A 21,334-nucleotide genomic window follows, 5' to 3' on the forward strand; every position below is an offset into this window, starting at 1 on the left:
AACTTCTGCACAGTCTTACGTTAGCTAAACAGATCAATATGCAATGTATACTGTATGTGACACACACTAAAGATTTTATTTTAGCAGAGAAGGCTTTGGACTAAACTGTTACTCGTGTTAGCCACAATAGCACCAAGTGCAGCTGGTCAATCAACCATCGCTGTGTTCAGGGAAACGCTGATTAATAATCGAGAAATAAATATCAAGCCTGGAAACTTGATATCGTAATGGACTGAATATTAACGTAATCTTTGCTCGTCTTGCGGGGCGCAGGCGGTTGCCACGGTAACAGGTGTGCTTAAACTACAAAGAGAGAGAGTAAAAAGGTACGAGTGGTTTTGAGTTGATCACCTGTTCGGGTTATTTTACCTTTGTTTACCTTTGCTGTGGCGCATTACAGCCGCTGTAGTTTTTAAACGTTGGACTACGTTGGACTCATTTGTGACTATACGTCATTCACAACAAATATTAAATAGAACAAATATATTTCATAAAATTTTAACAAACAAATGGCTTCTACCGCGATAATTATGTGAAATTAAATTAATTATATCCCAGCTTGAGAAGATTTGCCTTTACCTTAACAGAACTCTTTGGATCCTTCTATCAGTCTGTAGCTTCTCATATTGAAGTCATCAAACCAAAGTTCAGATCATCCATAACTGACTGACACCTGCTGGCCTCAGGTTTGCAACCAGCTTGTGACTGAGAAACCAGTAACCTCCTCCCAGATGATGATATGAACTTGTTACCTCCTCTGTCCATTGTAGTAGCTGATATATTGTGAAAATCAGGTAGAAATGATGCACTAATGGAGTCATTTTTACATAGAAACAACGCGCTACGAGGCTTTGCTTGTGAGACTTGTGGTCACGTGGGTCGGTTGTGGGCGGAGCTTGGTAAGGTCCATTGGCTGCCTAATCTGTCAATAGAAGCTAACACTAAAAGCATATTTCACATTTTTGAAGATTTACGTAATTACCTTTTAGCTATTTTGGTAGAATAAGACATTAAATCAACATCTATTATTTTTTTCTTGTGTTTTTAAACACTGGGTTACACTAGACTGAAATTTGCGAAACATGCCGTACTCATCACTGATACTGGCACACTTTCCAGCCCTCTGGTCAGGTCTGCTTTGATGTATTTCCTGCTTAATGTACTTTACAGCATATCTGTGACTGGGAGGCAGGGAAGGGGTAATGACCTGCTGTATGGATGAAATTCAATCAGTGCACAGCTGAGGATGGAGTGTCGTGTTACACGGGAGTAACCCTGTAATTCATAAACAAACCATAGAACAGTATGCTGTTTTGAAGGACGGCTTTGAAGGCCACTGCCATTTTATGTACTCTTTAGTCCAGCCATTATTTGTTATATAGGTGTACAATAAAGGGCTTCACGTTATAACCAATATGATGGTATAGTAGAAGTAATATACAATACGAATATATTTGATTTCATGAATGACAAAAAACCCCAGCAAGAAATATAATCAATATCAAGAAAATATGAACATGGACGGAGGTACAATTTAATTCAAGTACCATGAATACAAAATCTGCGAGTCATTCATTTTTGGTGCGCCCCTTTTCCCCTTCCTCTAAGAAAGTTGTTCTGGTTCAGCATTTTTGTTTGGTTGTGTATTTTCCAAAGATAAAGTCACTGATGGAATTATTGCTGCCATTAACTTTTTGTGTACACTTTGTATTCCAGGTCCGTTGCTTCTCTGTTGTTGGTTTTGTGTAACTTGAACCCAGTTCCAAGTTGATTTCAGCCCAATGGGCTCTCACAATGATCCTGGTTCTGCTGTAGTTTTCTTCTGCTTAAAAGTTTGAGGTTTCCTCTTTTACCAAACGCTTCAATGGGAGGAGAGGTCGCTATGATGTCAACGACTTGACAAAGCAGGTTGGACTTTAATAGATTGATTATTTAAGTTGAACAGAAGTAAAATAACTAGGTAGAAATTGGTCCAGTTTGTCTTGTAAGTTGTTTACATTTAAATTTCTCGAGAACTGTAACCAGAGAATGACACTGTTGTCACAAAAGCGGAAAAACAGCATTTATTGCAAGAGGTGCTGCAGAAACATCACAAAGTTGCATAAGAAATCTTTTACGACACAACATTGTCATTTTGTTTCTTCACACTGGAGTTTTGCACAGACTTGTAGAAGCAAAGGGGCACCAAGCCTTTGTGCCCCCCCCCCCCTCGCCGCCCATCAGCCTCCCTCTGTACAGGCCTGCTTCCATTGTCGTCTTGAAAACAATGAAACTAGTGTTGACCACACAATTCAGGGTCAAGCCCACACAAACCACCAGCACAACCAGCTGGATTTTTTTATATATTTTTTTTAAAACAATCTTTCTAACAATGAGACCAACGACAACAGAGTCAAACGTTTAGTTTCAGGTCCTTAAGATGTGTTTGGCCTTATAAAGTTAGAATCAATAGATAGTAGGAAACTGGGGCTGCACAATGAATCAATAACAATATATATCACAACAGACACACAATCAATATCTACTGATAATTTAAGGGAAAGAAGATTCAACAATTTCACTAAACTTCGATCAAGAACCACACAGCATTCTGGGGAATGTAGACAGAGGAAAGACTTTAGCTACTCAGCCTCTCGTGGCCAGCCAACAAGATGGGTGGCATCAACTCACCCTTTGGTTATCTAGCAACAACCTGTTGAGGAACTTGCACTTGGCAGTTTCAAGGGCTTGCCACCTTGCCTCATAACACAGTGAGCAAAAACTGTGTTTTGGCAGTATTTCAAATATTTAAAACAAAAAAACTAATCTACAATTATCAATGTCGACTGAAATGAAATGCTTATTTCGTGATACGTATTTCTGCCATATCTCCAGCCCTAAAGGTGTGTGTGTGTATATATATATATATATAGTACTGTTTGTGCAAATAAGAAAAACAGTAGCAATCTATGTACTTTAGCTGCCCTCTTCTCATACAACCAAAACAGTTTTGCATATTTTCCTCTCATGGCGTTTTTTTCCTGACCTCTCAAAATTTCCTCGGCAGGGCCGTTTGGCTCTGTTGTAAACATGGGAGTCCAGGAAGACTCTAAGCTGGAAGAAAAAAATTGTAGTTTTCCATTCCATAAACTGCGAAATATTGAATAAAGTGGACCCAACTAGAATTATACACTACTCAAATAAAATAACCTATACACAATAAGGCCTTGTTGATCAGAAACGAGATCGATTTATTATTTTAACTTTCAGCATCTCGATTGGTCCATATATATATATATATATTTATTTATTTTTTTATTCATTGAGGAAAAATAGGTAAATTCAACATCTGAGAGGGGAAAGGCAGCACGCTGCCAATCCCGGTCCCGGCTAACGTTACCTCTAATGGCTAACATTGTCCATGCAGTCAGTGTCGATGGCAGCCCTTGGGGATGGCCACAAACACGTATGTTTGCGTAATAACCATTAATATAACTGTCTTCGTCTTCCAACCATGTTTTATACTCGCTTTGACCTCCACGATATCATTTTGATAGAGAACCTTATTGGAACACTAGACCCGATTTAAGCTAACACGGGAATAAAACGCTTCTACCGTTACATCGTCGTGTGCTCAAACATACAGTGAACACAAGCTAATTGAGTAAAAAAAAAAATTTTCTGTCGAACTTACCTAAGCTAATGCACTCCCGTCTACCGTCACTGACTTTCAAGCGAAGAATACAACGGAAATTATGCTATATGAAGTCCGTCCTTTCCCACAATACATCTACCCAATCAACAACCGGCGAGGTGGACGCCAAACCAATCGGAACTACGGAAAGGAACGAAGCAGTAATGTCCCGCCCATGTATGTTACAGATAGACTCTGTGTCCAATGAGCTTAAGGAGAAACAAACAGCTCAGGCGTTGATTGGGCGGCGGTGGACGTTATTGACATGGCGCTTACCTGAAATTGATATTTAACCACCAGACAGAACCTAAAAGAGCAAAAAGTCCAACAGTATCTTCTTAACTTTTATATTTGTATTATATTGTATTCTTTTAAGGTTTTTTCTTACAAACAGTCGTGTCCTGATTCAGTAATCTATCAGGTACCTTAGACTAAAGAAGCACGTTTATCGAGAGAAATATGTTGTAGTTATCAGTGAAAGATTAAAGACAAACTGAATCGTGGTGAAAAGCAATTTAATTCTACTGCAAAAAGATTTTATTGCACCTGAAGTTATTGCACCCCCTTGTGGGCACTTAATTGACTTTCGTAATTTACTAGTTTTTGATTACAAAAAGTCTGTTTAAATGTTTTCCAGTCAGGTTAGGCAACACCAAAGCACTGAGAATTTTGGTAAGCGTCTTGAATAACGGCCATCTTGGTAGTGAAGTATGGATAACGTCTGTCTTGGTTTTACTCGATGTCAGTGCTGCCTTTGATACACTGAACATTTTTGATTGATATATTGGAAATAAAGGAGGGATTTCCTGGTGCTGCTCTCCACTCAATCAGATCTTTTTTTTAGTAGACCCGGACTAACATGTCATTTCTCACAAAGCAAACAAAGATCACGTGTGGGGTCCCTTAAGGCTTTAATTTCAGGCCATTTTTTTCTTTAACATCTAAATCACCTCTCTAATATCTAAAATGATGACAAGTTTATATTTATGTGCCGCCACAAGACTGACCAAAAAGTTGGTCTTGTCTCAGTTCTCAAACAAACTGCCTGAAACCTGAACGGGAAAAAACTGTTGACTTCTTAAAATTAGGACTCTTTAAATTCAATTAAACTCATTCTGTGAATGTAATCCGTTATTTTCCTGTCACTTTAAGACTTGAAATTGTGCATGCATAATATTAAATACTTACCTCACATGCGATAATCTAGTGGTTATAAACTTCAAAAATAAAATGAATAAACATTTTGTAGGGAGTGGCTAACTTTTTTTAGAGGAGCTTGGAATAACATGGGTAAATAATAAAATAAAAAAGCAGGATATTCATTACCAGCACCCAGATATAAGAAAGAAGTCATAATTAAGTTATGGTCAATAATACTTTATGAAAACAGCCAAAGTGGCTAAATAGTAAATGCCTAATGGTCTGCTTTTACTATTAAGCTGCATATCTTTATTTTTCTCCAACACTAGATGTAATAAAATGAAGCGTTACTGAATCACTAGTTCTGAAAGCACTACCAAGGAGTACAAGCATCTCAAATGTGACCAATAGGAATCATTCAATATCACTGGTTACATGATCAAAAATGTGTAAAATAAAAGGTTTTACCATTTAAAAAAAAGTGCTTTTTAACAGGAGTTTCTTATCTTTGCAGAGAAACAGAGGACTTGAGTTTCACCTGAAAAGCCACTTTTCAATGTTGTTGCATCACAAATTCACCTCATCTGAACAACGGCTTGCAAAGCTGCAAAAGGTTAACTATGTTCATACTTGCACAATTACTGAGTTTTTCCAACTATATTCATTAGACTACATTCAAAACAAAGATGAAAACACACAATTTTTCCCCACTACATGTGAACTTGAGTAATCATAATTTGGATCTCCTCAAACAATGCAGTGTTCTGAATGTTTTCACCACGTTGTGAAATAACAGAGGCGATAAATGATTCTCCTTAAAATACATAAACTTTATTGGGACATGAGTGCCAGGTAATGGGATTACAGATTTGCAATGGGCTTGTGAGGCCAGTAAGGATATTTGACCTTGTCTAACTTGGTCTCAGGGAAGACGTCGTTCAGGTCATCAATGGTCATCTGATCGAAGGGAATCATGTTCTTAAATTTCTCCAGCTGAACAAAAAAAACAACAACAAAAAAAACAGATAAAAACTATATTAGAAACATTCCTGGAGACATTCCTCTTGTATCAGGTCCCTATATCAACCAGCATCTCACCTCTTGTTCATATTTAGCGATGCGTGCCTTTGATGCTTCAATGTAAGCCACTGCATTCTTGTTCTGTTCGCAGAAAGTGAAAGAACAGGTCTGACAATAAACTGCAGATCACGCTTTACACACTGAAAAATAAATATTTAGCAATACTGCAAAAACATCCTGGCTTTTAATTCCTGTGTCCAATTTTCAAATGCTAGATAGATACAAATGTTTATGTTCAACCAAACCGAGATCTCTGAAGGAGCCACTTACGGCTTCAGCCTCCTGTGCGTTGATGTTGCTCGTCTGCGTGTCGACGGGCTCAGGGATCTGCAGTGCTTTGAACTGCAAAAACAAAACAATTAATGTCTCAACTACGTAATCCACAAACCGGTTCGGATCATTCATAAAATTAAAAACAACAAATAACAACAAATAAAATAAGTTGTTTATCTCATTTTAAATACATAATGCCTTAAATAGAAGGTCTAAAAAAAATCTTTCTAGATGGATTTTACCAGAAAGTACACAGTTTTTGTCTTTAGTCTTTGGAGCGAGTCATTTCGTGGCAACACTGGTATTCTGTGCTTAGAAAGGAAAATTACCTTCTTCTCAAACTCGTCGACCATGCCTGCTTTAGCCACAGCGCTCCTGTAGTAGCTCCAGTCGATGGCTGCAGGAGCCTCAGGCAGGGAGGCTAGTCTGGAACAAACACAAGAATCAGTTTCAACAGATTAAAAGGAAGGAACGGTGAGCAGACACAACTGTAAACAATTAAATGTATGGATACTGTTGGGTGAACACAAAGAAAAAGAGTAGTTATAATGTACGCTAATGAAACTAAAACGTGGTGTTTGCTCCTGAACGAGCACCAGATTTTGGGAGACTATAACTTGCGTTACGATATAGAACGTGAAATAGTTTTATTTCGAAGAATGTTGGCTTTATTTATTAAAAAGTCAAGAATATTTGGCTTAATATGGGACCTTACGGTTATTGTGTTATTGACTGGATAATTTGGGTAATATTTTGAACGTAAAAATTGACTATTTTCATTGCAACTTTTTCAAAATGTCAAATTTTCAAAAAATCTGTTAACTTTTTGAAAAGAAGAAGAAATTATGATCTCCTAGCCAGCTTAAGCCCATTAGGACAGTGATAGTGTTACTTATAAAAGTATCTGTGAGCTTTACTTCGAAAGATCAAACTTTCCATCTCTATGAGCTGAATTGTCTTTTTTAGCAACTTCCTCCCCAGCCAGAAACATAAACCTGGGCCATTTTCTAACTGCATGCTGAGAAATATATTGAGCAAGATGAAATTCATTGCTTTGCTTTTCACAAAGTATCTTCTTAGTGCACTACGTGTTTAGTCGGGCCTCGGTAAAAAAACAAAACAACAACTTTTTGTCGACCGCATTCTGAAAAATAAGTCACAGTTATAATTGGATCAACGACTGCGGCGACATACTTAGCAGAGATGGCATCGGTGCGAGTCTTCAGAGCGTTGAACATGCCCCGCTGGTTGGCAGGAACCCGCTCAGCAAACGCCAACCAATCAAGGGCCTTCAGGGCTGCACGGCGGCCTGCCATCTTGACTTTCTGAAAAAGAAGGTTCTTCAGTCGCACACATGCCGCTGCCATTATCTACCCTTTAAACTGACTTGTGCCTTAGTTATGCTATCTAGCTAAACCTGAAGCGACTGTAAAGTCTCTAAAATGTTGCCGTGTTTATGATAGGTCAGCTGTTCTTCCCACAGCTTCCACAAATTGATTAAAATCTGTCTCTAGGAGCTTTTAAAGCTTTTTCTATCCAAGAGTTTATACTTTTACATAGGAAAAATCTACTAAATTGAGAAGACATAACTATAGAAAACTCAGGGTAATTATTTTTTTTTTTTTCTTCACAAAAGGCTCATGTATCTCAAGCTGAACTTAGTGGAAGATGAAATTCTCTTTAGACTGTAGAATATCCTGATTTACACTTGGAAAAGACATTTTAGCCATTTGCAGTCGCTTTTCGTTTGCAACATCGACAGGGTTGATTTGTTTCAACCATGTTTGAGATAGTGAAGATATGAAAAACAGTACGCTTGTTAATACTTTCAGGTCTACATACTAAAATAAATCAATCACCAGATCTGACACAATTACTTAATCCACACAAGGTCCAGATTGCAACCAAAATATTTGGAATAGTTTTAATCTTAAATTCCTACCTTAAATATATGAAAGGAAAGAATCTTGTGATTAAAAGCAAAACGCTGTCTGAACTACTTGTTTTGACTGATTTTATTGAGACTATTTGATTTTTACATGCATTTGGAAACAAATTTTCATAGAATCTCATCTCTTAAAATTCTGTGGTTTCATTTTCAGATCTATGGAAAGAATCTCATTTTCCTTTGTAAGTGCTTTAAGGTTCCTTGAGACTAAATCATCAATTGTGACTTGTTATATTTGTAGGATATCTTGTTTGGAAACCTACTGGTTTGGCCACCAACAAAATGTATCTCTCATTACAAAAAAAAAAAAAAAAAAATGCAATTGAACAGCAGCAAAGTGATAATCCAATAAAAGCACACCACGTCCTTCGTCAAAAATATAAAATATAACAGTTAAAAATAATGTACACTGCAGAAAGAAACTATATTAATCGAAATGACTTTGCACAAATAAACAGGAAATATGATTCCTAAATCGCACGACCGTATTGGAATACAGTGCGCCTGTCATAATTGAGCTTTTTTGTGCGAACAGGCTAAAGAATAATGCATCCACTTCCACAATGTATTGTAACACCATCAAGCGTGTGTTCCTGTCTGCTACTTGGAACTATAAAGTCAGAGAGAATAAAATGTGCTAGGACCTTTTAACTAGCTTTTTTGCAAAAATAAAATCTACGTTTATAATCTACATGGTCGAAAAGCAACAATCTTTGCCGATTAACCACAACCTAAAATGAAACTATTCAAAGTAGCGTTTGTTAATAAATTAAAATTAAACCGTTTAAAAAGATGAAATGCAGAAATACATTTGTAGGAAAGTCACCGTCCTTGACATTTTCTAACATTAACACAGGCTAATGTTAGCTCGTTCGGTTAGCCTGCTAGACAAGGTCAGATGTTTCCATTTAAAACGATGGCCGTGTCTCAAAACAGCGAGCCGCACATATGTTCACCCGACTGTTTTCTGTATAAAGATACAGCCGTGGAAAAAACATAACCGTTTCTACACAATTATTCCACGTCAATCCTTCAATCTGAAATACAGTTGAGTACTCACCTCGCTGCAGATAACTGTGACGGATCAGTGCAACGGAAGTCCTTTTTCATGAGAAGTAGCGAGAGCAGAAGCGGATAACCACTACTGCCCCCTTTGGGACCGACTGCGCACTTACAGTTGATTCAGCACTGACTCGGTTCTTCCAGAAAGTTTTGGAAAGGGGTCAGCTACAAGGTGACCACAAATAATATATCTGATTATAGAGATTTGAAGGCTTGATTTAAGTAGGCACAAGAATGAGAATCAAATTTAAGAGATAGTGAACGTTTGTTTTCAACATTCCTGGAATTAAAGTTCAGCATTTGCTTAGAATTTGAATAATAAGCCTAAATTTCGAATCATTAGAATCTTCTTAAAGATTCTAGTTTAATCCTTGATATTATGTCAGGTATCAGGCACTAAACGTGGCACAATTGAATAAATAAAGAAGTCATTTTTAGATGTCATTTAAATAAAATTGGAAGCACGTGAAAATTAAATGAATATACGCTTATTTGTTGTTCTGTAAATGTTCCAACAGCTTATTAAGCAGAGTAAGAAAATTAGCCTGGAATCAAAAATAACTTCAAATATAATTTAATATTCATAATAATTAGACCATTGGTTTCTTTTCTTTTGTTCATTCTTGTGCTGCTGCTCTTCTATCAAAGTCTGAGTTCGGCTTGATGGATCAAAGTGACACCTTGAAATATTTGATAATAATTTGAGAATAACCATCATAAAATCACACTACGCTGAAGTAATTGGATGACTTGCAAAATATAAGAAATTTAAGTATTGACAAATTATAATAAAAAAATAAAATGCATTTATTTATCACAGATACTAATTTAACTTTTCTTTTAATTTAACAAATTGTAGCAGTTTTAGAACACGGAATTTTTATTAAAAAAATTATTTACGTCTTTTGGCTTTCATTAAAATTTATGAAGTAATTCAACAGATTATTGTTTTCTTTTTGTTTGTTTATTTTTTTTAGGGAAGTGGCAGCTTTGGGTTTTTGTAGACCAAATATTTTAATTCTGTTTTATGCAAACAAATGCATCATATTTTTCTTTATATTTTGTCACAATCTGCTACACATTTAACATATTTACGTTGCTGTATTTCTCAGTTGTCACATCTTTGTATGTGTCGTATAATGGCACCATTAGTCCTCCGTAATACATGCCCTGAAAGTGCAGCTGTAAAACCAAAATCGTTTAAATACCACTTTTAAACGTTTAGAAAAACGTTATGCAAATTTTCGTTAAACGGGAAACTTTGTGGGTTTAAACGCCCCGCTTGTTGCCAACATATGCATTTTATTGCAGGTTTTATTTTCTTAATATTTGTGTTTTCACGTCACTGAATGTGGCATATATATACAACTTCGAATAAGTTTGTAATTTTGACGTATTCACACAAATATGTTGCATCAAAAATACATTTCAACGCTGGATGACAACGTTAATTGTTTTGAAACTAAACTTTATGTGGAAAAAGACGCGAGAAAACATGGCGATCTTGTACTCCGGTTAAAAAGTGCTGAAAGAAACATGAGGAAAATAGATTTCAACATTTAGGATTCCAATTTACGCATCAGAACACGGAATGAGGACATCTGATCCCAATACACAAGTTTCAGAAAAAAAAAAAAAAAAAAAAACTAGCACAACGGAAAAAATGCAATTGTTTGGCATTCCTCAAAGTTGACAGCAGCAATCAGGAGTCGAGGTTTGGCAAACTTTATGTCTTGTGTGTCACTGTGGGAAGAAAAAAAAAAACATCCACTGAAAAGAAAGACAGCCCCCCTCCTACAAAAAAATAACTACAAAAAGAGAGAAAAAACAAAACAAAAGCTATTGTTAAGGTGTGATGTGCAAAAGCAGACGCAGACGCTCCCACTCTAATTAACTGTCACAGTTAACAATTGTTCACGCAGTTATTTTCAAGTCTTTAAATGTTTATTTACTAAAGTCAGTTTTCTTTACAAAGAAATGTACACAGTACAGATACAAACACATTCAATAAATACCACTTTCCCTGCGCTTCCGACGACGCTGCAATGTTTTTTTGTTTTTATTTTTTTTCTTTAACGCTACACATTTTATTTACAATTACAGCAAAGAAGAAGAAGAAAAAAAAACTATAATACCCATTAAGGCCACATTGTGAAGGTTTAAAAAACTAATACAAATTACTAAAATATAATTTGGTCCCTTTTTATGTTTTTTTTTTTATTATTATTATTATCATTTTTAATTACAAAATATAAAACTTGACAGGAGCTGCTGTTAAAAATATCAATCCTTTCAGCAGCTTCACCGGAGAACCACACAGATAACTCTGGGTAACAAAAAGAAAGAAAAAAAAACACTTCAAGTGACAATAAAGACGCTTTCTTAAGGCACAGACACCGAACAATAAGTACTTTGCTGTTTCATTTTCCTCTTTCAAGCGTCCACGTTTATATTATTGCGGAACCACAGTGGATCAAGGCATTTCAAGGATTTTATTTGTTTTTCTTCTTTTTTTCCCCCTGTGAATTTAAAACTGAAGTGGACATAAATTTAGGTCATTTTAGTCCCAGAAATGCGCGCATGTTTGGAAAAAAAAAATTTCCCAACTTAACTTTGAGTTTTTTGGGTTTTTTTTAATAATAATAATAATACAATTTTTTTTTTCTCATCCCCTCGCGGAGTCTTCCAGGAGATCCTAAGACAAATAGTACATCCCATAGGTGACGGGTCCGCTGAACAGTCCCGGGACGGGAAGACTGGGCCTCGGAAAGACGTTGGAGGGGCCCCACGACGGAGAGCTCATGTGCGCTCCGAGGGGGAAAGGCAGCGCGAACGCGGGCAGGACGGGCTTGGAGGCCAACTTGAACTTCTCCAGCTCGGCCTCCTGCAGTCTCTTGGCTTTGGCTCGGCGGTTCTGGAACCAGATTTTGACCTGAGTCTCCGTAAGGTTGAGAGAGTTGGAGAACTCGGCTCTCTCGGCGATGGAGAGGTACTGCTTCTGGCGGAACTTGCGCTCCAGCGCCAGCAGCTGGGAGGTAGTGAACGGGGTGCGAGGTTTCCTGTTGTTTTTGTGCTTCCTTAGGGTACACTGAGTCGGACTAGAGCTCCCTGATGCAGAAAAAAACCCAACAACAACAACAACAGAAAACAAACAAACAAACAAACAAACAAAAAACAGAAAAATATATGAGGTTAGTTTGACCAGCTGATCAGAGACACAAAATGCGCAAAACAGTGCGCAATAATCAACACATAGTTTATCGATAAATGAAGTAAGGTGCTCATGAGGATGCAATCAGCTGAATTCCTTTGATATTTTACCGTTTTAACCTTTTGATAAAAATAATTAAACTGTGTATGAGTGTCAAATTAAACTGCGTGCAACTGAATCGGACGGCTTGTATTGATTGACACGATCGATCTGTTTGCACTCTAAAGCAGCCTGGACTGACTATTTTTGTCATTAATTGATGCTAATCAAGTTAATTTAACTTGTGCCTCAAACTCATCACAGGCCTGCACGTTACGCATTTGAAGTTGGGTTTGGAGCAAAAGCAAGTAACGAGAACCTTCTTTTCTGGAACAGTTTTTGCGATTAGGAGTAAAGAAAATAGAATCTGCCGCAGAGATGATGTGCGCACAGGCGGCTGGGGGAACGAGGTATTACAGAGTGGAACTTTTCTGACAACTCAGTTGCACTCGTTACAAATTTACTCGGGGATTTCTGATGAAACAATAAACGAAGCGCCGCTGCGCTTCTTATAACGCGGATGGGACGGACTTACGGGGAGGTGTTGAGAAGGAGGACGTCTGGAACCAAGTGCTCTGCTCTTTCTCGCAAAATTGCGCGCAGTCCTCCCCGGAGCTCTTGGCGACTCCCTGCGAACTCTCCCCGGAAAGCTTCCTTTCCGCGTAAAAAGTCCTCGGCGAGAACTGCGCGCCCTCACCGGCTCCAGGCGTCGGCGGCGCCGTCGAATCGTAGGCCGGGTAAGAAGTCCGACAGGTGCTCTTCTTAGAAATCAGCGACTCGACGCTGAAGGGCAGGCTGCTCCGCTGCAGTTTGTATCCTTTATCCGTGGTCATGTCTTTCGGCTGGAACTCGTCGCCCTCCGCGCCCTCCGCGCTCTCCTCCATTTGGTGAAGCTGCCGTTTGGCGTCTTGAGACGGTGACCCAGGCTGCGCAGGATTCATCGTATGATAAAAGAGGCTGGGGGCCATGCACGTCGGCGTGGCCCGTGTGGTGAAACGCGGCGGCTTGAGCGTGAGGTCTCCACTGTGGGAGTTTTTGCGCCTGTCAGCAGTGCCCAGTTGCGTCTTTTCTTTTTTTTTTTCTTTTACGCACAAGTGGGACGGTGGTCGCCTATAAAAGGACAGGGGCTGTTCCCATCTCCCCGCGCCATCCAATCAGCTTCTCGTGCTGTCTTCGTGACGTCTCTGAGTGCGGTTTGGATTGGCCCACTCGCCTTTTTTACTTACTTATTTATTTATTTTTAGTAGGGAGGGAGGGGAGCACATCAAGAGGCCTGCGAGAAAGAGAGGGGACTTTAATCATACAGACCCCCTGCAGAGCGGGGGGTTATTGATGCCTCTCAGAAAGTAGCTTTGACCAATTTTAGCGCAATTAAGCAGTGGGGAGGACTTCCCTGCGCATTTTACATCCATTAACAGCGCACTTCCAACTGTACTGAGTTAGTTTTTTTTAATTTTTATTTTTGTTTCTACTGTAAATATGATCAGGAAAACTGATAATATCGGAGTAAGATGAGACGAAAGAAAGGAAAGTCTAAAATTTAATTCATAAAACATCAAATGAATTAAAGCGCGGAGAGAATTTAATTGTCCGAAAGAACAAGAAGAAGAAGGAGGAGGAGAAGAAGAAGAAGTAGGAAAAAAAAAGAAAAAAAAACAACATCCGTCCACACTTCGAATAGAAATTGATTAGGTATGACTGTTGGTCACACAGCATTACAGCAATTTAAGGCCTGTCAGCAGCTCCTCTCCCTCACAATGGCCTCGGCTGAGAAGCAACAGGCGTTTTCTTTCTCCAGGTCATACTATTTAATAAGCCAGACAAAGTTGCGTTTTGCGAGGCGCCAGGCTCTGCAGGATAAAAAAAAAAAAAAAACAAACAAAAAAAAAACAACCGGAAGATACCTCGGGGAGAAAAAAGAAAGAAAGAAAGAAAAAGGCAACTGAGTAACTCCACTTAACCAATTGTCCTCAGAATATTTCATAGTCCGCCGCGTGGAGCAGGGAGGAGGAAGAAGAAGAAGGAGGTGGCAAGGCTGCTGCGGTTCATGCTGGAGAGCTTCATGCGTTTTTTTAAACTAAAGCAGGAGATGAAACAGCAGGAAAGTGTTGCGTGTGTGTGAGTATGGAAATGGTTTGTTTAATCAGGTTTGTTGTGATAAGCTCCCGTATTAAAGAGCTGAGTACGCGCTAGTGCAGAATTAGACCAGTTAAAGGAGAGTTTTTGTTTTTATTTTTGGGTTCCTCTGTCGGTCTGTGGCGGTTCTCGTGTGAATGCTGCTCTGGGCAAGTCCAGTTCTTCTGGGCCCCCCACTGAACACCAAACACCTGTTCTGCAGAAATTCTACTTTTTAGTTACACGACTTATCCACTTTACAAACTAAAATAACACATATTACATATTTCAACTTGTGCAATCAATGTCAACAGTCCAAAGTATGATAAAGAGCAAAGTGCATGTTTTGTTCCACGTCTCTCCAAATCACATTATTTCACTTGTCCTGTCTGGACATACTCACACCTGAGCTGGTTGATATCTGCAGCTCCTCCAGAGGTACCATGGGCTTGTTGGCCACAACTCTTTGTAATGCTCCATGTTTGTAAGTCTGAAAGACTTGCGCAGTCGACGAGGGACGCGCAACATATCAGCAACCCTAACATCGGTATCGGCTGATAACTGTCAGTTTTTGAACATATCGGTATCGGTCCAATCAATAAAACTGGCCCAATATTAACAGTCAACTTTCATTTCCATCTTGTTGCCATTGGTTACCAGAGGAGGTTGGTTGCGGGGTTTTTGTTTGGTTATGTGACAGCGATAGGGATGCAGTGCAAGATTTTGGGGCGTTCAACTGAAGCAGCAGTGACGTTAGAGGCATGTGGTGTTTGTTAACCCTTTAATTGTCACCCCAAATACTGTCACATGCAGGTCAATGGGTCAATGGGGACACCGCGACCTCATGGCAGTTAAAGGGTTAAGATACTGAAAGGGTAACGAAATGTATATAATATCGGTAAATATCAGTTATCGGTCCTATTAATATCCGGTATGGATATTGGCTCAAATTTTCGTATTGGTGCATTTCTACAGTGGACATTAAGGACCACAACCGGACATGAATAACTAAAATCAGCAAATACTTGAGAAGGCATCTAGAAACACATAAACTGCCCATTTTTATTGTTCAAACACAAAATATATGTTAATGCGCATTAATACACGCAATGAAAACCGCCTTAGCTCTTAGCTAATATCTACAGTCTTGCGCCGCTCTTGGGTATGCAACCAATCAGTATCACGGAAAATAAATAGCTTTACAGGGTTGGCTGTTTTGCAAACGCCAGCCAATAGGATGTGAAGCCTCTTCCCTCATTTTCCCAAGCCTTAACAAACAAGGTTTCATTCCTCCAGCAGTTTAGGACGAGGTGTTATAATAGATACTTTGTTTAAAAAAAAAAAAAAAAAAAATGCTCACATTTTCCAAAAGAGGAAACATGCAATAACACACGAAGACACTTTGTTAATTATCTGAATTCTTGTCTTTCGGCACATCCAAACTGATGTCTCATTAAGCGTGACAGCAGCAGCAGCACACTGCGGCCACCGAACCAACACGAGATTCCACGGAGCATTAGCAGCCGTCAACACCGCTAAACACACTCCCCAAGCGAACCAGGGTGCGAAGGGAAAACATCGGCCCTTTTAATGTCTCGATGCTCCCTCACCACTTTAATAGCTTCATTTGTCCACTTTATGGTCGCGCTTCCCGAATGGAAGAACCATTGAACGGAAAACGTCTGACTCACGACGTGAGACGGCCATTTTCCCGCAACAAGACAAAGAACAAGCGATCCTTTGACTGACAGAATTTATGCTCAGGGGTCACGGATGGCCGACCTCTGGAAAGCCCTCAGGTGCAGAAAACAGTTTAGCCTTCGTCAGGTGAGAGGCGCAGCTTTTTTGGTCCATGATTCAGGCCTGAGTAAGTCCTGATGTCGTGTCTGCTCCTTTCATTTCCTATCAGACGAAACCAGCCCTCTGCCTCCCCGCTGCTTCTCGTCGCCCAGCTGGTTTGTGTTTAAATGCCAAGCAAGTGCGTCCCGACACGCAAAGAGAGCGTGGGATGGGAGTCCGTGGAGATCCATCCGATACAGGTACGCCCAAAGATAGCGGTGTTTAGCTTCGTGCCCCGTTCCTCTACTCCCTCCCTCCCTCCGTTGCCCCCAAAAGACATTTTCTATAACAGCATGCAGGCGAGTGTGTTGTGTCAGAAGGTGTTAGGGAGTTTGAAAGCAGATCTGCTCCTCAAGGTCGATGCGGGCTCGATGGGAAGCACTTTCCCCCCCTCAGCTGGCTCCAAAAATGAAACTTTTTTTTTTTAAGAAAACGTTTTGGTTCTGCATGAGCCGTTCTCCGCAGCAGAGGAGCTCTGATGAAACCATTTATCTGCTCCGTAAAGTTCAAGGGCCAAGTGGTAGCGTGGTGTGAGAAAACAGATTTAGGCTACACACTTTTCATGTGATTCTCTTGCTGGTTTTTTTTCTTCTTCTTCTTCTTCTTCTTCTTCTTCTTCTCTCAGGCCTCCCAACAAAAACAAAAGCACCCACTTGATCAAAACCATCTGCAAATAGTGCATTTCTGTTGCTTTACATAGTTTGTTTAAAGGTGTGCCAATGTTCACTTATGGTGCATGGGCTTTTTTTACTCTGCTGCAGAGAAAAAATAAACAATATTTAAAGAACAAACTCTGGAACCATACCCCTGTGAAATACGTTACAAAAGCATTCATAGGCTGTAAACTTTTCTTAAACTGCAAACTTGAACTTCTTTGGTTGGGTTTTTATGCAATAGTCTGATGTGAAATAGAGGAAGACAAACAAAATGGATAGATGGCTTTCAAAAATGTTTAAAAGAAATCTAAAAATCTTGCTGTATTTACCTCCAATAGTTCAAAATATTTTATAACCACCTCCTGCTGGTGTTACAACCGCATGTTATTTCAATATTTGCTCATGTTTTTGCCAGTACGTGTTTACTGCGTAGCTCAAACTCGGTCAAACTGAGATCGGTTCAAGTCTTGCTATCAATTCTCAGATGAATTTCCTCGTATACTGGACTTTGACTAGGTCATTCTAACATTATGGTTGGCTTGGAGGTGAAACATCCTTCCTGGTTCAAGTCTTTTACAGCTTCTGGCAAGTATTTCTGCCTGACTGACTTTGTAATAAGACTGAAATATAGAGATGTGGACTGTATTTACCAAACAGGTGGCCTGTTTATGCTTATTTTTAAAGTACTCCACGTTTTTTGTTTGTTTTTCTTTTGTAAAAAATACAATGTATTTTCTTTTTACTTTACTTTCTTTCTCCCTCCCCTAAACTGCGGAAGCAACACTCTGCTCTGTCTACGTCTTCTATTTCTATTTTCTTCATCTCTGAACGCTTTTATTTCTTTGCCCTGATCACATTAGCTAACCAACGTGGAGCTCCTGATTTATAATTTTTTTTTATTTTATTTTTTTATTTTTTTTACTAGCAGCTCAAATTACAGTTATTTATGTTTTTAGCGCTGTGGGAAATATCTTTGACCTTTCATTTGACTTAACAAGTTGATTCCGTCCACATCAGACTGGCTCGGCTCCTGCACTTAAACGCCGGTTTGACATTTTCTGCCAAAGCCACTTCCTCTTGTGGCATCTCAGTGCCCTGTGTTTGAGCGCCGGGTAATGAGGGAAAGATTCGTGCCGTGCGAAAGCAGGGGAAGCAAATTGCCTCCATCACAGCTTCTTTTTTGGACTGTAAAAAAGCAATCAGGGGATGGAGTGTCCTGCGGTTTTACAATTGCTCCGATTTTTTTTTTTTGTTGAGTCAAACCGGGCGTACAACAGGGTGGGTTCCATTAGTTAGTGGTGTTGGAATCTACATTTTGACCTCAAGCTTAAACTATTGTTTGCTCACATGCTGACGCTCAAGAGAGACTTCATTTTTTTCTTCTTTTGCTGCCTTTGATTGAGTCGTTCCTCTGCTGCCGGCGGAGATCGTTATGGAGAAAAACCGCGAGAGGTGACAATGCAGTTGGCAGCTCCATCTGGCCTGCCATCGGCCATAGAAATCCACATTCTTGAGGAAAGTCTCGAGACAATGCGAGTGGGCGAGTTAGGCCGAGCGTTTTGGACGAGGAACTCTGTGCGGCTACTCCGTGGTCTCATTCGCAAAACCCAAGAATGTCACCACAATTTCATACGCTCCCTGCAGCCAAAGATGTGATGGAGCACATCTGAGAGGCAGCAGCGTCAATTTTCTCCCTTTTACCGCACGGTTGAAACCAAAAACCAGCAACTATTGTATAAATTACTGCAATTTGGTGCTTACTCCACCTTAATCTTAATGAAAAAGTACATATTAAGACTTTATGAAGTAAAACTTGAGTCGATTTCTTATTTTTGTGTCACATTGTTGTCAAACCGTGTGTAGTTTAATGTAAACGAGATCATCATTTTCCTATAAAAACCACTCTACTTAAAGCTTTAAGTAAAACAGTAGGAGTTTCTTCTGCTGGACTTCAGTAATACTTAAACGCATGTCATTAGAAAAACTCAAACAACTTCATATATTAAATGGACAAATGAACACTTTTGGGATGCCAAAGTTAATTCTTCGTTCACACACACATGCACCCGCGCACGCACGCACACACACACGGTGTGAGAGTCCTGCAAAAATAAAAACACAGGTCAATCTTCTTCCTGGTCACTTCTGCATCATTCCAAACAGCTGATAAAAGGCCAGATTTGACCGCCTGTGAGGTTTCTAATTGGTTTTGTTCTCTTTTAACTAAAAGCTTCAAAGCACAGCAGCACAACCGCACACTCTTATCGGTATTTCTACATTGAAAAAATATTATTGATCGACCCAGATTGACAGAGGATGAAAAGTCAAGTAGTGACACGTCAATTTTTTCTCGTGGCCGTATGTAAATATATATATATATATAAATTTGATAGTTATTTTATATTGGGCCACACAGTAAGAAAAAGTGAAAGATTTCAGAAGGGCACTTTTTTGTTCAGAGGAGAAAGGGCAAGAGCTCTAGCGCCACCTAGTGTCTATCTGTGAACGTCCCTGACTCCAAGACATCTTCATCCAACAAAACTGACAGGTTGAATAAACTGAGCATTGATTGCAGACACAGCCAAGAGGTTGATGGTAGCTCTGGAGAAGCTGCAGAGATCCACAGCTCAGGTGGAGGGGAGAATCTGTTAGATGTTTGCGTCACAAAAATGTCAAACACCCAAAAATTGCAGCTCTAACTGCAGCAAAATTTGGTTTTTGACCTCTGTGGTTTTTTTTTTTTTGCCAAATAAATCCCAGTGAAAGTTTGAAAAAGTTCAAAGACTATAAATACTTTTGTAAGACGTGGATCTGGGCCTCGTAACAACCAACCTTCCAGGTGGCAATATGCAAAACTGAAAAAAAAATATGAAAAATTATCGATTTTAATAGCTCACCAAAATATCTCCAAAGTGGGTAGTAAGTGAAACAGGCCTGTAAAAGTTGGGTATGAAAAGACCGGAACAGCTCATTATGAAACGGCATCAACAACATTTGCAAAACAAGGAAAGCACAATAAAACCAGAAACCATAACCACATTCGACAGAAGCTTCATTAAAAAAAAAACAAAAAAACCAGACAAATCATAAAACAGGAAAAACAGAAATTACATATAACCCTAAAACATCAAATACTATATCTACTAGCAAAAGGTTTAAAAAATATATAAAAGAGAAGAAGGACAAAAAAGAAAAATCGTTACATTGCTGGCATATTTTGGCATTTGTTATGATTCGGTGCCACATAAATAAACTGAATTGAACAAAGTTTTACAAAATGCAGTGTTCTAATTTCTTTCCTTTACGGAAGTTTTATTTTCTTCTAATTAGCCCCGCCATGTAAACTCGCTCATCACATAAAGGCTGGCGAGCCAATAAAACGCAGAAGGCCGGACGGCGTTACGCCAGGCGGCGGCTTAACGCACTGTAGGCTCAGGCTGACAATGCTTGTCTGGCAGTAATAATGTTATTGCAGGCACCAAAGGTCCGAACAAATGTGCGTGTTTGAATATCCCGAGATTACAATTTCAAAGTCCTCCCCGTGAGCGGCCGAACAATGGAGAGGGTGGGAAGTTAAAAAAGCGGGGCTTCTTTCAAATAAACAGGCATGAGTCGACCCTGAATAGAGCCGCTACGGAGCAGCCGGATTGGTTCTCAGGGGCCGAGACCCCGCGGCCTCTACGCCTTCTTCTCCTCCTCTTCCTCGGATGCCAAACTATTTGATGTAGTAAACACAAACAACCATAATTTAGAGCTTTCCTGCTGTTCTTTATGGCATTATTTATGTCTCCTATGAACCTCGGAGGGGAATGTTAGCGGGGGGGTGGGGAAGGAAGGCAGGTTTTAAGGATCCCCCTCTTCTTTCTTTATTTTTTTTGTGCTATTGCTTAATGAGCCTGAAAATACAACTGCACTGTCCTGACTGTGAAGATAGCCTGCAGGCTAATGTAAATTAGCGGAGTGAGGAAGCCTGTAGGGCAGAGTCTTGCTGAGCCGATCAGAATGGAGAGAGATGTGGAGAAAGAGAGAGAGGGTGTGGGGGGTGAGGGAATCAAGTAGCAGGGGGATCTTGGCATGTTTTGGACTCAAAAAGACACTTGTTGCAATCTCGCACATCAGTGTCAGCTGCTGATGTGCGAGATTTATTGGGACTTGCAGTGCGGCCGTGCGCGCTGGCGACCGTTTTGCAAGATGTCGGTTGTTTGTCACTTCTCGAACCCGTAATTCCGGTTAGTTTCAAACAATGGTTCTTTTGAACCACTGCTACAATCATCATTCAATTTAATTTTCCATTCTTC

At 39.5% G+C, this 21,334-nt stretch overlaps 3 protein-coding genes across 3 annotated transcripts in view; all 3 read right to left on the reverse strand.

The window, feature by feature from the left end:
• Nucleotides 1–3,816, reverse strand: part of pnpla6 (patatin-like phospholipase domain containing 6) — a 43,092-nt gene extending 39,276 nt beyond the window's left edge. The window contains exon 1 of the mRNA XM_044114572.1: nucleotides 3,674–3,816. The gene's annotated coding sequence lies outside the window, so the exon portion shown is untranslated. The remainder of the gene's footprint in view (nucleotides 1–3,673) is intronic.
• A 1,806-nt stretch (nucleotides 3,817–5,622) lies between these two features.
• On the reverse strand, nucleotides 5,623–9,291 carry atp5pd (ATP synthase peripheral stalk subunit d). The gene is made up of 6 exons (XM_044114577.1): nucleotides 9,175–9,291; nucleotides 7,361–7,491; nucleotides 6,496–6,592; nucleotides 6,164–6,235; nucleotides 5,912–5,974; nucleotides 5,623–5,806 (listed from the first exon to the last, which is right to left on the reverse strand). The coding sequence occupies exons 2-6, from the start codon at nucleotides 7,480–7,482 to the stop codon at nucleotides 5,675–5,677; spliced, it is 486 nt and encodes a 161-aa protein (XP_043970512.1). The 5' UTR covers nucleotides 7,483–7,491; nucleotides 9,175–9,291; the 3' UTR covers nucleotides 5,623–5,674.
• A 1,912-nt stretch (nucleotides 9,292–11,203) lies between these two features.
• Nucleotides 11,204–14,337, reverse strand: LOC122829763 (homeobox protein MSH-C-like). The gene is made up of 2 exons (XM_044114578.1): nucleotides 12,962–14,337; nucleotides 11,204–12,284 (listed from the first exon to the last, which is right to left on the reverse strand). Exons 1-2 carry the CDS (start codon nucleotides 13,392–13,394, stop codon nucleotides 11,872–11,874), a joined length of 846 nt encoding a protein of 281 aa, XP_043970513.1. The 5' UTR covers nucleotides 13,395–14,337; the 3' UTR covers nucleotides 11,204–11,871.
• Between the last annotated feature and the right edge of the window lie 6,997 nt (nucleotides 14,338–21,334).

This window comes from Gambusia affinis, linkage group LG04 (genome assembly GCF_019740435.1).
Source record: "Gambusia affinis linkage group LG04, SWU_Gaff_1.0, whole genome shotgun sequence".
Classification (NCBI taxonomy): domain Eukaryota; kingdom Metazoa; phylum Chordata; class Actinopteri; order Cyprinodontiformes; family Poeciliidae; genus Gambusia; species Gambusia affinis.